A 15,221-nucleotide genomic window follows, 5' to 3' on the forward strand; every position below is an offset into this window, starting at 1 on the left:
TTCATGTATTCAATTGTTAAAAATAATACAAAATTCCTATACTTTCAACATTGCAACCTTCTTAGAATGCTTATTTTGATGGTATGAGGACACGAGACTCTAAAACTGACTCCTCATTTCTGATGCAATGTAGTCAACTAAACTATACACATAGACTAAGATCAGCATGTGATTGCAAGGAGGAATAGAAAGAAGGTAAAAATAGGCGTAAATTTTTGGCAGATTGTTCAGCTTAGGTTGATTTTTAAATTTTAAACCACTGCAAAGACAGGTGATGAAATGGGGGTATCAGAAATTAATTGCATAGTTTATTTGCGTAGAGTAATTGAGTGTGAAGTACTGTGGCATTGCTAGCTGCAAAAACTGTTTAAAATACGAAGTCCTCTTATACAGTTATTTTACCAGTGGAATAGAAGTTAGTTTACGTCTGTAGTACATAAAAACCAAGCTAACTGGTACAGGTACCCTCAGTATGTTTTGTCTGTTATCTCTGGTCTTGTGTTCTCAAGTTGGACACGTTGTTCTACAGCTCCCCTCTTTCACTTGGAAAGAACCCATGGAAAACAACTCACAGGCTTAGAAATACAACTGCCATTATTATTGCCAATTGAAATTTTTTCCAGGCACTGTAATAGAGATTTTTTTTTTACACACTAGAAGCAAGACACTTCCTGGAGTGTATGCTACAGGAGCACAGTTCCCTCGGTATGGCTATGCTAGTGCATATCTGTGGCTAATTATGATATGCAGAGAAAGGACAATGTAATGGTTTAGGCCTCAATTTAGGATTGGAAAACCCAGGTTTGTGTCTCTGTACTATCGTAGGATTTTTATGTGACTCTCGACGAGTCACTAAGCTGCTTTTTGCTTCTTTGTCCCATCTGTAAAATGAGGGTAGTGAGTCTTCATTACCTCACAGAGGTATAATAAAGGCAAATGTATTAAAGGGGTTTGAATGTTAGTTTTAAAACAGAGCTCTTGTGCCTAAATATTTATCAAGGTACCCGTAAAAATGCTTTTCTCTATACTGGCATCAGAGGTAAAATGTTGATTCTGGTTTCTAAAGACAAAAAGACTAGTAGATAACTACTCGCTTCCCACAGTCATGACATTTCTAAGCATGTTGTTTGCATGTGCACATAACAAACATAAGATGTACTCTATTGTTGGTCCTGTGTGTATCTGGACTTTATAAAGCATTCTAGTGGTCTCTGGGTAATTTTCTCATCCAGGGAGAGAACTGAGGTACTATACCTATTTGCACCTGAGTTCCTAAATTGTTCCACCATTTTTTCCACCCTGTACCGAGGGACAGGTTGGTGCACAATGATTTCAGTAAGGTTGCGCAGTTCTTCCTTCCCCAGTTTCAAAGGTATAGTAACATTCTGGTAAACTCTTAAGCATTCTGCATCTTGCACTCCTGCACTGAAAAATTAGTACAAACCCGATAACAAAGCACATGTTTCATGCAAGAAGTACAACTGAGAGAGGGAGTTACTGGAATGTACTCATTGCTAAATGCCTGCGTGTCATTTGCAGGTACCTTTCTGGGGATTCGATTACTCTCTTTCCCAGCGGCACTGGGACTGGCTTCCCTTCCTCTGCTACGTCTCTCTTTGTCCCAACACCACCCAGTATTCTCCAGCTGACAAACCAACAGCTCTTCGGATCCCCACGCAGAACTTCTTCTTCCTCTCTTCCTGGTCGTCTCAACAGGGCACTCTCGCTGGGTACCATCCCCTCCTTGGCCAGAGCAGGTAAGCGTGCAAGAAGCTCTCTGCCCCAGTGGAAATGACGATGAAGTGGTACAATGCTGCAGAAGGAAATGGGCCGTGAGGTATCCACGTGTTACAGTCCTCTTTAGGGATTGCTGCTCCTGTGACACAGAGGAGCATCCAGCGTTAGTAATTTGGTTTTTGGCATTCAGAAGTTACGCAGCGTACCGCTGGCATCTTGGTGAAACAGAAGGTCTCACTCAGTGCTTGCCTGCTGTGGGGTTACTGAAATCCAGAGGCTTCTCCAGGCATTCGTGGCAGTATGGCACAAGCTACAAGGTGATGTGTGGGAGAGAGACAGAAGGAGCAGTTAGACATGGGAATGGAAAGAGCAGCTTTTGGAAGTGATTTGGAGCATAAGGACAACTGATCTGGCAAGAGCGATTGCTCCCTTCCTTCGAGCTGCTTTGTGTTGTTTGTTTTTCTCTCTACAGCCGAAGGGAGCAGAGCTGAAGGCAGGCTCTTCCCTAAGTCTGGATTTGAACTCCATTAACACAACTATCGAAGCTGCTTTAAAGACCCCATTTCCTTTTGTTTTTAAGGGCTCTGTGCAACCTAGGGAAGATTTATAGGCCTAAAGAAAGACTCTCTCCCAGTAACTCAATAAGTCCTCAGTTTTCCTGTGCTTGGAACTAACAGATGGGAAATAGCGTTCAAATGCTATTCTCCATCCAAGGAAAGCTAAGCTTTCCCATGTCACTCACTGATTACCAGAAGCTCAGAGGCCAAAATGTGGCAGTTTCTAGGATAACACTGCAGTAGAGAGAGGACTCTTGCAGGGATTTTTAGTTCATTCGACATTTCTCTAGCTTGCGCTGGCAGCTGTTTTGTCAGCTCCACTAAGAGCAAGAGAAGGACCAGCCCTGCCAACCTTCCAGCAGCATGGCAGCTTTTGGCACAACCTTCACCTTTCTAGTTACCCAAGTGCCGCTGGAAGGGCAGGTGCAGGCACACCAGACGGCTGGGATTCCCCCTGCATGCTAAACCACCCCGTGAGGTCTGTGCTTTGTTTTGCTAAGGTGCAAATCCAGACAGACTGCAGAGAGCATGCTGTCGGGAATGAATATTTTTCACAAACAGGAAGGTTTTCAACTTCCAAAGCTGTTTGCCTATAATTATGTAAATTGAGTGCCTACGAAAAATAAATGATTTAAGATTTGAGGTTTGATTTGTAGCACTTCTTTTTCCTGACTTCAGTACTTTTCATTGTTTTGCTGTTGTTTTGGTCTTTTCTCCTGCCTCATTATTATGGCTACTGTGCCTGACAGCTAGATAACGAATTCATCTCACCCTCTGAGCTACCCTTAAGGCTCTTTTCTTGAGAAAAGGATACGACCATATCTTCACCTTCTTCCTTTTAAAGCCAGACTGTGATAAAGCCACAGGGTGGATAATCTGAACCTGATGTTGTATTCAGAAGTCATCTTGCAGCATTGCTAGGGAGCAGGTGAAGAAGTTACCACCTGTGGAAGCTGCCCCATCCTTCTGTTGCTACCTTCACAGCAACTAAATTGCACACGTACTTGTCATCTACTCCTATGCACATTAGGTAAACTATTATAAGCCAGTTCTGCAGTGACAGAGTCCATTGGCACAGAGGCACAAGGCAGCAGGTAGATACACCGTAGCCAGTCTGGCTGTGGCCTCCAGGTCTTGGTTTCTGCTGGCAGTCAGACAATTGGCAAATCTACTGCTTGTAAACACTCGTCTTTTAACTTGATACTGGAGAGGAGCACTTGCACTCAGTAATGAACCAGGAGGGTTGTTTTGTGTGCACTTGTTTTAAAAGCTAGAGGTAGTCTGCGATTATTTGACATCAGAGGAAAGGGTTTCTTGAGAAGAGGTGTGGTCTTGAAGCTGAAAACTCCCAGATTGGTGCCCAGTGAACAAGACTCTGTCTGCACTATTGGGCAGAATCTTTTCCAAGTGTAATTTGACCTGCAAGTCTCCCTGCAAGCTTAGCTGGTTTTTTCCCTTTTGCCTTTTCATAGCTTCTCCCAAAGTCTTTGCTGGAACAGCAGCTTTCACTGTCCTGGCAAAGAGCAGCTCAGAGCAGGATGAAGGTCCTGGTGGGCTGTGTCAGGTATCCCAAGCTCTTAACAGCAGATCAGAGCAGCTGTGGTGTTCTGAACCTGCAGAGCCTTCTGGACCCAGTGTAGGCGAGGGAAGAAGGGGACACTAAAGAAATTTAGATTCTTTTCATTTCAGATATTTTGGGGGAGGATGTCTTGTTTTGTTTTTGGAGCCTGCTGGACAGATCTGTTCTGCTGCAGCTGGGGAAAGTGGATTGTTCTGATGCTGGCGTATAGCCTACCCAGGAAAGCAGTGACATCTTTCCTGCCTGCATTTACCACCCATCCCCTTCTGAGGTGGATAACAAGGTGATGCAGCTACATTTCTGAAGGATAGACCTCCAGTAGCTGAGCCAGCTGGGTTCAAACTTTCATTTTTGCTTTTTAGATTCTGGCTACTTGTTCAGCGGAAGTCGACCAGCCTCCCAGTCATCTCAGTGCAAGGAATCTCCTACATCAGGTAACGCACTAGGCCTTCCAGAGCAAGTGTCTTGGCAGGATTTGCAGTGAGTGGGTTGAAACACGTGATCCAAGTTTAGTTCTTTCTTCCCTGCTCACATCCAGTGAAAATGTCACTTGAGCTGTTAGAAATGCTGCAGAGAGTTCCAACTAGGAGTGGGATTGCATTAAAATAAGGTGCAGTATGTGTTGGATGTTCTTCTCCCAGGAAGAGCTCACAGTGCAATCAGGGAGACAAAGCAAGGATCCCTTCCCTGCTCTTACAGCTGAGTTGACATTGCTTTGATGGGAGATTTTAAACTGTTCCTTGGGCAGGTCTTTTGTTTCACTTTCCCAGCCCAAGGAACTGCTGATTTAGCTACCCTGTCTGCTCTGCCCTTTTTCTCCCGTGTCCTTCGGTGCCCTGTCTGTTGCCATCCTGACCCCAAATGGATCCTTTGGCTGTCTGTGCTGCGTAAGTGTTTGCTGCTGGAAATGCAGTCACAGCCTGGGCTGATGCCATTGTGCAAACCTACTCACATCCTGATACACTTTCCCAACAGCCTTTAATTTACCTGCAAAACAGCATGTGTAATGCAGGCTTTCCTGAATGGGCACAGCCGAGCAGAGAGCAAGCTCACCTGGCTCCTGATAAACCCGTCTCTAGTCTAAGTCATTTTTGAGTGTACCGAAGTGCATGTGGGATTTCTCCGTGTTTTGCAGCGTGGGAACTGGATGAGTAAAGAATTTTAGTACAAGATACGTTGGACGTTTGCAACTCCCTTTCCCTTTTCTTGTAGAATTATTAAAGTAAACTGTGCCTGTTGTATTGGGATTATAATCTCATTATTTTCTCTTCGGGGCTGCTTCCATTTCAGAGCACTTCTCCTTGTTGTCAGGCAGCTGTGCTCCCTCCCGCATCCCCTCTCCAGCACCCTCGGTGGCTGGCTCCGTGACTTCCAGCTCAGGTTCCTTGCGGTACCGCCGGCCGCTCATCAGCCCTGCCCGCCTGAACCTGAAAGGACAGAAGCTGCTGCTTTTCCCATCGCAGAACGAGGCTCTGCTCACCCCAACTAGCTCAGAGGAGCACACTCACTCAGACAGCAACATCTTTGCCACCGACTTGTCCTCCTTTCCAAAGAAGAACCTCAGCGAGCGGGGAATGCATGGTATGCTGGCAGCCTGCTGCGCTCCTGGGAATGCATTTGTAGGAAGGAGTTGGCGTTCAGGCAAAGCCGTGCATCATCTAGGCCACACAATAGATGGGAATCCTTCAGGAAAAACCCAGGTGGTGCTGACTGGCAGGCTACCAAAGCTCCCTTAAGAGTCCGCTGGCCTGGAGAGCCTCTTGTCTGCCAAAATAGATGTCCTTTTCTCACTTAGTGGTGCCCCAGAGATACTGCTGCCACTGCCTTCACCCTTGTTTGGATAAATCCTTTAACCATGGATGTGGTGAATGCTGATATGGACAGTGTACAAAACAAACATGCAGGCAAACTCTGCTGCACAAGTGAAGTTTGCCTTTTGTTTCCAGCTCCTGTCCCCAATCCTTTCATGATTCTACCAGGCAACCATTCATTGCTCATGTCTAGCTTTAGTCTGGTAACTTCTTTTGCTTTCTGAATTTTCATGTCTTTTTCTCCTTGCAGATAGGAGATCTGGTGTGGAAGGAGGGAGTATTTGCAGTGATAATTCCATCAAAAAGGAGGATCGCTCATCACACTCATCTACCTGTGTGGTAGACACAACTACCAAAGGGGAAGATTTGGCAGGCTGGAGAGGTAAGTGCAAGTCATGTGAGTGCTTCATGTACGTGTGGGCATTTCTATGAGGGTAACTGAGATACTTCCTTCGCTGTAGTAGTGATTTGATCTTGAAATCAAATAAATAAGAAGTAGCGAAATGGATCTTCTGCCTGCTATTCTAAGACCTTAATAAGGCTATTCCTGTTCTTTGGGCTGACTGAAGAATACTGACAGAGTGCTAAACCTAGACAGAAGGAAAGGGGTGGGGATGCGGGTGTTGAGAAGAGTGATGAGATGAAAATAGAACCAAAGAGAGCAGCGGAATCTTTCCTGACAGGAAAAGTGCTTCAACAATTTCTGTTTATGATGAAAATGTTGGTCAAAGAGAGCGAGCATGTCATATGTTCACTGTTATTTATCTCATCAATCCTTTAATATCTTTCTACTATTCCCTTTTTTCCTTTGTGTTGTCCTCTTCCACTAAGGTCATTTTGGTAACTCCGCTCTCCGAGGCCTGCTAGCCGTGAGTCTGACTCTCAATGCTATCTTCACATCAGCTTATGTCTACCGGAGCCTGCGCTGATTTGTGCCAACACTCCCATTCTTTCCGGTTCCACCTGCTTCTGAGGAGACAAGAAGAATTCAACCATGGCTTCATGTCTAATGGCCGTGCCACTGGTGCATGCTGTTTTTAAAAAAACTACTGTATGCTCAACTGTCATGACAAGGAACCCAGGTAGCTGCTGCCATCACTTCCAGGTAGAATGTATCGCAGGATTGTCCCTGGAGGTGGTAGGCAGAATTCCCAGAAAGCTCCAGTTCAAAGCAGGAGGCCAGTCAAATGGTCCATGCGCTTTCTTTCAAAGGAACTGACCTGAGACACAAGCCTGAAAATGCTTAAGCTATGTTTTTAGGAACCTATCCCCTGCTCTTCTTTCTGATGTATTAACCTCATGCTGATGGTGCTGGTAAAATGAGGAGAATTAGAACAAATGAGCTGGAGAAGAGGGATGGCTTAGTAGCTGGTGCTGGGCTTTGGTCACTGTTACACCATTCCCAGCCTCTTTGCCCAGTAGTTCCTCTTCTCTCTTCCTTTTGGCACTCTCCTCTAAATTATCAGTGAATTTTCTTTAGTTGCCTTAAGCTTGCCTAAGCACATGGGTGACCTTGGCTGCTCTGTCATATTCTTGCATCTTATATGTCCACGTGCTTCCACCTGGGCTGTGTCCTGAGGCCACTTTCGCCAGTTGCCATTCTGGTCTTGCTGGTTCTCCGAAACTGCTGTCTGTACCAACCAGCACTGTTGCTGTAGGTATGCACAAACCCCAGACAGACATCCTTTTGTGGTTTGCGTTAGAAAGAGGAAGGCTGCGCTTTGCTTTACCCAGGAGGCATTAATTCTGTTACAATTAATCCTGTAATAAGAAAGGATCTCTGTGTGTTTTGCACCATAGTCAAAGGGCTTCAGCTGACAGCTCTGACTGCTGGTGTTTCCACTGAAGCAGTGAGTGGCATAGCTTATTCTTGCTGTAAATCACACAATCTGTTCTATTAGGAGATAGTGAGGAGCCGTCTGATTCTGTACATTTCTGCAGAAACCTGACACCTCAGTTTGGTATTGGGACTTGCTAAGTAACCAGTTAAGATATTTCTTAGTTAAATGCCAAGGTGCTCTCAGTGAGAAATGCCAAACCTGCTTCTGGACAATTCAGCCTTCTGGATAGTTTCTTCTTTTCTAACCCAATGGAAGTAGTTCTAGATTTTCAAAAATCACTTTATAATTTGGGCACTTCCACTTTTGGGTGAGTCTTCACCATTGCTTAGAATTCAGGGGCCATGTGCTGAATACACAAAATCATTTAGTACATCTTGGGGAAAAAAAATCTTGGTCTTTATATGTTGATTCTTAAATCCCAAGTACAGAGATAAGATTTACCAACGTGTCAAGGATACCTGGTGAAGAGAGCCAACTGACATTAGCTATGTATTTCCTGAAGCAGGGCTGCCTCTGTAGTGTCTCTCCTTTTGGGCTCCTTTACCTCAAACTTCTTTTTCTCTTTCCTCTCCCTCACCCCATTGTCCTGTATCCATCTTGAATTACAGTGTTATGCTTACTCTGTCTTTTCTTCCCTTTCAGTTCTGATGCTGTTCCCTCTATTGTACTTTTACATGTGTACAGAAACAAAGCATATCTCTGCTGATAATTCCCTGCTCTGAACCCGAAATTCACACCTCAGAGTGATGATCACCCTTCCTTTCACTTCATTTTGTTTTTTCTTGCATGTTTTAATTGAGTTCCTACCACAGCCTCACTTAGTCCATCACGTGAGTGACAGCCAAGCTCTGATCAGCATGCTGACAGATTAAATGGGGCTTTACTGCTGATGATTCAAGCACTGAAAAATTAAGTCTCTCTTTGTCTCTTCCATTTCTTCCTGCATTGTTTTAGCAGCCCACTTCCCGCCGCTGCTCCCCATCCTCCCTTGTAGTGAGGCCTGCTCCTTGCCTACTCTGCATCTGAGAGGCAGAGGACAGACCTCTGCCCACACGTGCTGATCTGAGAGGCTGCGGAGACGTCACTCCTGACTGCGTCTTCCTCTCAGCCTCTCTAGAGTGTTAGTAAAGGGCTGCACAGCCAGCACCTCCTACACAAAGGCCTAGATCCTGGATAGAGACCTACAGCAGAAAGATGTGCTGCAGGTTGATGATTAATTCTTTTGTAACTTGCACAAATTGTTACTTGTAGCCCAACTGGACCCATAACCTTGCTGTTAAGATATTTTTGTCTCCTTTATTGACTTCTGCAGTCTTGCTCGAGCATGTGTATAGGCAAGATGCTAGCAGGCCAACTTACAAGCTTCTGTTTAGACCTCTGCTGTTTGAGTTTGATGATGTCCTGGTGCAGTGTGTGACATCCCATTCGTGGATCCTTGTCCTGACCTCCAGCATACCCAGGGGCCTCCTATGCAGAGACAAGCCTGCCAGAGAATACTCTGGGTTTGCTTGTCTATATTATGCCAACAGATGTGCACTGTGACTTCATGTATGCAAACTTCCCACTTTCACCTCCCAGTCTGTGCTGAGTTTTACCATCGTGCTCACCTGGAGTCCAAGTTGGTCTCTGTCTCTACCAGATTGCAATACAAATTTTCTCCTCCTTTCCAGCAACCAAGGAGCTGCAGCCTCTCAACACACCTCTTCTTGCCCGTATTCCAGAACAGGAACACTTTAACCTGTCACTGCACTTCTGAATCTGCTCACTGAAACTGTTCTTGGAAGGATATTTGGTGACCTTGTCCAAAGCAATATAAAGACTTTGGATTTTATTGCTGAAGAGGGAAGACAACCAACTTTTTCATTCTGGTGCTAGAACACTCTCCAGTGGTGCTTTCACAGTTGTGAAGCCTTCGCTTGAATAGTACACACGACTATACGTGTGTATGTGTGTGTGTGGGTGTGCATGCCTGTGTATAAAATCATTTGGAGAGTTCCTTCATTTCAAAAGATCTGAGCCCATGTTTGTCTTTATATTGTTGGCCTTAATCTAGCTCTTAGATACTGTGTCTATCTTGCTGATGTTTTCTATATGAAGCCGGTTTGGAGGAAACAAAAGATTATCTGGTCCCCCTGTAAAAATCTTTGTGACTGATGATGTTGATCTTCATACAGTGTTGTTCAGGGGTGAGATTTTATTTTTCTAACATTTTTCCTACTGTAAAAAGTGTTGGAGTGTATGGAATGGAAAAGATCTTTACAAAATGATCTGATAAAGATTTGAGCATTACTTAATAATACCAACAGTTAATGGTCAGGTGGGATATAAATGAGCTCCATTTCCAGACCTTTTCCATTACCTACCTTCCCTTGAAAATGCCTAGGTACTTTTTCTTTGGATGCGGGCTTGTTAAGCATGTTCTGAGACCTTGCAGAGACTTTTGATGATTTTGCTGTTCCAATTTGGGAAGAATTTGGATTCTAGAATCTGGTTCCAGTTCCCCAGTCTGTGTAGTTTGGCAGATGTGACGAATGTTATGTACATATCTATATGATGGGATAGAGAGAATTGGTAGAACGAGTTGCTGGTTTCTGAAGGTCGTCGTATCTTTTTACAAAAAATCTTAGGCATGAAATTGGTCACTGTGGCAATGTGAAAAAAAACTTCATTACTGGCATATGTAGGCCAGATTCACTGAATTTTAGACTGTCTGCTCAAGAAACAAATTTGGCTTGTGAATGTTTTATTCTCACTCCCTCTTCTTGGGTGATGGGAACACCTGTAAAACACTGCTGAACTGACTGGGTTCCTTAAAACGGGGCAGCTGGAATCAACGGCTTGTGTTACCTGTGGATGCTGCTATATTTTTTCTTCCAAGCACCATTCCTGGAAATAACTATGGTCTTAACCTCTCTCACAGACATTTGTTAGAAGGCTAGAAAAGGCCAATTTGGCCAACACTTCTTTTTTTAATTAAATGTACATTGCATCCAGAAATGATCATCACTGTGTCCTGTGGTGGGAGTAAGGGACAGAGTACCTTTGGATGGAATGGGTATCTAGAGAGGGTGAGGAGGACAATTTTGAGTCCTAAACCTTATTTCCTGTGAAAGAAATACTGTATGTCATGTGTGTATACTTGTTTGGGGAGCTCTGACACTGTACAGTTTAGTTAAATGCGCTCCAAGGGAGGAGAAGTTGTTCCTCAGAGGTTTTTAGTTCATGCTTTGTGTTTAAAGAGGAATATTTTTCTTTAAAAAATAAAAACAGTTAAGTTTTCACCTTAGTGTGATTCTGTTTCTTGGGGACCTGAGTATTTTTGGGGGAAAGGGAGACAACATTTGTGCTTGTGTGTGTGTCTGGTCAAATGAACCTTGATCTCTTCGCTCTTTTAAAGCTAGCAAGAACTAAGAGAAAGCACAAAGCTTTGTGAGCTTCCCCTGAACAAGGAGAAGCTCATGACCATGGTTTGAGATGGAAGTGGAAGGGGGAAAGTACATTGTTAATGCTTTGAAGGCTTTCCATCAGTTAAAAGGGAAGTCACCTCCTGCTATTAACTTATGTTCTGAACTTCTCCCCCGGTGCAGCTGCACCCCCGTAGGGACCGTGCTGTCTTGAACTCCCAAGATGGGGACTGTCATTTATGTACCCCCTTCCTCAGAACCCTGACCTCAGCGGGTGACTGGAGGGTAACACCCACACTATTTTGTTTTGTCTGGATTTCCAGTACTTTGGTAGGCGGGGAGGAAGGGTGTGAGGGAGGTCCTGAATGCAGGTGCTTTGGTCTTGATCCAGGCATCTTTCAAACACGCATATGTCAGCAAGAAAGCCAGAAGGATTATTTATATGAGTGAGGACTGGGCATGTGTAGGGGATGCTCAGTGAAGCCCATGAATTCGTCCCAACATACGCACAGTCACAGAGCGTCAGAGTCCTCCAGTTATATGCACACCTTATGATTTGGGTTAATTTGGCACTTTTCGGGGATTTTTTTTTTTTTTTTCCTCTGTGAGATAGGGGCTGAGCGTCTTTCCAAGGTTTAGCTTTTATGTGTTATTTTATAGTCTTTATGTTTTTGTTTTTTAACGTAAATTAAGATACAGGTAGAATAAGCTTTTAGACACGGGCTTTCTAATCACAGGCTTCAAAGGCTGAAGTTTTCCTCCATTTATACTTTTATGACTCATGTTTTGTTTTGTTAAAATGTGCTGCTGATGTGTTTTAAGACCTGGCAATGTATTCTGTCTTAACTGGAGAATTTCCATGTATTGCTGTGCAAGAGGGGATGCACTTCTCAGACACTCTTCCTTTCTCCCCCTCTTTTTTCAGTGTGTGGTTCTGCAATCTGTTTTTATTTTCAGCAGTGGTGTTGTGTTTAGTTTCTTTTCCATTACACAGGGCTAGCAGAAAAAGAACTAACCTGTGGTCATATGGGTGAGTCTTCCTGTGCTCCATCAAAGAGCTTCCTTCTCTGCTGCTGGCAGTAGGGATGTTTCATTCATAATAATTTAAATATTTCCATCTAGCTCAGTGAAAGTTTTCTATTCAAAGACCTATGCAGCATTTTTTAAATGAGACGTGACAGAATCGTTTGACGCACCACTGTCGAGCTCCTGTTGGTAGTTTTTGTAGAGTGAGAATAACAGCCTGATAGTCATCAATGTTTTCTTTCTGTTTCTTAGCTCTGTACAACTTTTGGAAAAGTGGAACTGATTCCTTCCAAACTAGTGAGTCATGATTTTTTTTAATTAAGGATTGTTGGTGGGTTTGGGGTTTTTTTTTAATTAATTTAAGGGTGATCAAAGAAACACTTTTCAGAGGAAGACGTGTGTTTTAATTAAATCACTGGCATCATCCCACTAATAATTCCTTACGTACAGATGTATTTGGAAGCATTTGGTGGATTGTAGTGCTTGCACAAAGGTGACACTGAGAAAATCAAGCTCGCTGGGGCACAGAGCTCTGCTCCCCACCGTGCTCCCCCCGGGTACCTGCAAGGCTGGGCCGCGCTCCCGCCTGCCCTTGGGGCTCCAGCGGTGGGGTGCAGCCGGGCCCGCCGTGGGGGGCTGTGGTGCAGAGCTGCCACATGCGTTTGCGTCTGTAAGTGCTGTAGGTGCGCAGCTCGGCACCTCATCTCACCCGAAACGGTAAGACTCGAGCTTACTCGGCTGGTTTTACTGCAGGTGCTTCCCCTCACCCCTATCCTTGGCCGGGGACGCTCCCTTGCCCTCAGCTCCCCCCCAGCAGTCCCGACCCCCCCAGCAGTGTGTGTGTCGTCCCCCCCCCGCCCCCCTCAGCCGCCCCTGGGCTGGGCGGACGCGGCCTTTGCTTTTACCCCCCGCCCCGCTCCTCCGTATATTTGGGTTTGCGAAGCCAAAGCGCCGTCCTGACCTGCCCGCGACCCCAAACGGCCCGACCGAGGGGCGGGAGGGGGGTGTGTGGGGTGTGAGAGGGGTCAGAGGGGCGGGGGGGGGAGAGAGGATTTAGAGGGGCGGGGGTATGGAGAAGGTTTAGAGGGGCAGCAGCGGGGCGGGGAGCGCGGGGCCATGGGGGAGCCGGACCCTGGAGAGCGGCTGGTGGCGGCGGCGGCGGCGGGGGACATCCCGGTGTCGGGGAACATCGTGGAGGCGGGGGACGCCCCGGCGGTGTCGGGGGACACGGTGGCGGCAGAGGCGCTGCAGAAGCCGCCCTACTCCTACGTGGCGCTGATCGCCATGGCCATCCGCGCCAGCCCCGAGCAGCGCCTGCCCCTGCGCGGTATCTACGCGTACATCGCGGGGCGCTTCCCCTACTTCCGCGGCGGCCCCAAGGGGTGGCAGAACAGCGTCCGCCACAACCTCAGCCTCAACCCCTGCTTCCGCCGCCTGCCCCCCCGCGGCACCGGCACCACCGCCGCCTCCCCGCGCCGCGGCGGCGACTGGGCGCTGGATCCCGCCTTCCAGGACATGTTCCCGGGCGGGGACTACCGGCGACGACGACGACGACCGCGGCCCCCCCCAACCACCCCGCCGCCGCCTCCCTCCCGCCCCGCCGCGCCCTGGCCGCCGCCGCCGCCGCCGCTCCCCGCCGGTTGCCCGCACGGTCCCTGCCTGGCGCTGGCGCTGCCCCCCCGGGGCTGCCGCTGCCCCGAACTGCCCGCCTGGAGCCCGCCCGCTTTGCTGGGGCCGCCCGTCTGGCCGCTGCCCGGGGCGAGGGGGGCTCTGTGCCCGGCCGGGCTGGATCTTGGGGTAACCCGCGACCTGGGGACCCCGCTGCCCCCCCCCTTCCAGTGAAGCCCCATCCGGAGATGCGCTGCCGAGGGGCGGGCGCGCTGCTGCTTGGCAGAGCTTTAGACGGGTGATTGCGGGGGGGGGGGCTTTGGCGTCTCGACGGAATTTCTGAGGAAGCGACTTAAAAACGCTGTTGGAAGCGGCCTGAAGAAAGATCGGTCTGAAAAGTTCCTGTTGCGGTGACTGAGATGTGCCACCTGGTCCCTCCGTGCTGTGAGGAGTGCGAGGGGTGCCTCTGTCCTGCTCCCTCTTCGGATTTGGGGACCGAGGGGGGGTCACGGTTTTGTTCTTTGAACCTTCAGGCAAGGCTGGAGGGGGGCTGCAGAACGTGAGCGAGATGATCGGTCTCTCGTGTCTAATCGAATCGGAAAGTACACCAAGAGTCACGAAGATGCTCTATTCCTTGTAAAAGTGAAACCTCCTTCATGCAGGGAAATTATGTTTTCAAGTGTCCTTAAACTCATTTTGGAGCTTTACTTTAAAGGTTTGTGAAAAAGCAATATATATATTTTTGGTTTGGGGGAAAAAAAACCCCAATAACAAAACACCCCAAGGATCTTTGGAGTAATGCTGGGAATCTTGTGGTTTTGTGTTTAAAGTGAATCTGTATGGGATTTTTCATACAGTGAAGGGTTATTTTATGTGGTTGCTTGTTATATATGTTTACATACGTTCACGGTTAACGTGGTTTTTATACATGATGCTATAATTACGATGTAAGGGTCTTCTCCCCTTTTGGAGGGAGTAGTTTCTATGCTTTTCCCTCAAAATAAGGGTTCAGAGACAAAATATGCTTTTAAGAAGAACTGTGTTTAAGGGAGAGAAGAGTTCAAACACTGTTACATGAAGAGCAGCACTTGTAATATGTTATTTTATGACTTGTTTAACAAATCGTACTTCCTAAGTGTTGGGGCTTCAGAAAGTAGTTAAATTATTTTGATGCTTTCTTGATGATCCTTGAAAGAAGGTGCAACTTAAATCCAGTTTTATAGTTGTTATTTTATACTTTCTTATACTTACAAAGTGATTCTGAATGTCATCTTTTAATTCTAGCAGTACGGTATGAACAATGCTGGAAACACTATTACATTTAGCTGGGGCAGCAACTTTACAGTTGTTCTTACAGGGTGCCAACTTATTAAAGATACTGCAGTTTTTTGACTCTTCAGGTCGCTTGTTGTTTTCTTTTGGTCTTATTTTTCATATAGCTCCTAATAATCTTGAACACTGAGCCGCTTGCTATACTTTGAAAAACTGTATTTGAACTTTGGGTATAAAATCAGTGCCCAAAGTAGAATGCAAGTACATAAGAGTTGTCACATTTGGAAGCTGGTGGTAAGTCTGTATGTAGCTGAAAAAAATTCTTCTGGGGTTTTATGTTTTAAATAATAGATGGTTCTGTTCTGTTTTGGCAGTTTTTACGTCCC

The 15,221-nt window shown here is 46.3% G+C and overlaps 2 protein-coding genes across 3 annotated transcripts in view; both read left to right on the forward strand.

Moving 5' to 3' along the window:
• Nucleotides 1–10,806, forward strand: part of TMEM201 (transmembrane protein 201) — a 34,756-nt gene extending 23,950 nt beyond the window's left edge. The window contains exons 7-12 of one of the 2 annotated variants that reach the window (XR_012632087.1): nucleotides 1,540–1,757; nucleotides 4,236–4,307; nucleotides 5,164–5,454; nucleotides 5,935–6,066; nucleotides 6,516–6,766; nucleotides 9,196–10,806. Coding sequence is in view for 1 of the 2 variants with exons in the window: in XM_074893277.1 (XP_074749378.1) it covers nucleotides 1,540–1,757; nucleotides 4,236–4,307; nucleotides 5,164–5,454; nucleotides 5,935–6,066; nucleotides 6,516–6,613 (811 nt within the window). In the remaining variant the exon portion in view is untranslated. Of the gene's footprint in view, nucleotides 1–1,539; nucleotides 1,758–4,235; nucleotides 4,308–5,163; nucleotides 5,455–5,934; nucleotides 6,067–6,515 lie in introns of both variants that reach the window. The other variant, XM_074893277.1, reaches the window with a different exon arrangement.
• Nucleotides 10,807–13,071: 2,265 nt separating this feature from the next.
• On the forward strand, nucleotides 13,072–14,955 carry LOC141954128 (forkhead box protein D4-like). Its single transcript, XM_074893333.1, has one exon. The coding sequence runs from the start codon at nucleotides 13,072–13,074 to the stop codon at nucleotides 13,795–13,797; it is 726 nt and encodes a 241-aa protein (XP_074749434.1). The 3' UTR covers nucleotides 13,798–14,955.
• Nucleotides 14,956–15,221: the final 266 nt, after the last annotated feature.

The sequence above is a fragment of the Strix uralensis genome, chromosome 23 (genome assembly GCF_047716275.1).
Source record: "Strix uralensis isolate ZFMK-TIS-50842 chromosome 23, bStrUra1, whole genome shotgun sequence".
NCBI classification, from domain to species: domain Eukaryota; kingdom Metazoa; phylum Chordata; class Aves; order Strigiformes; family Strigidae; genus Strix; species Strix uralensis.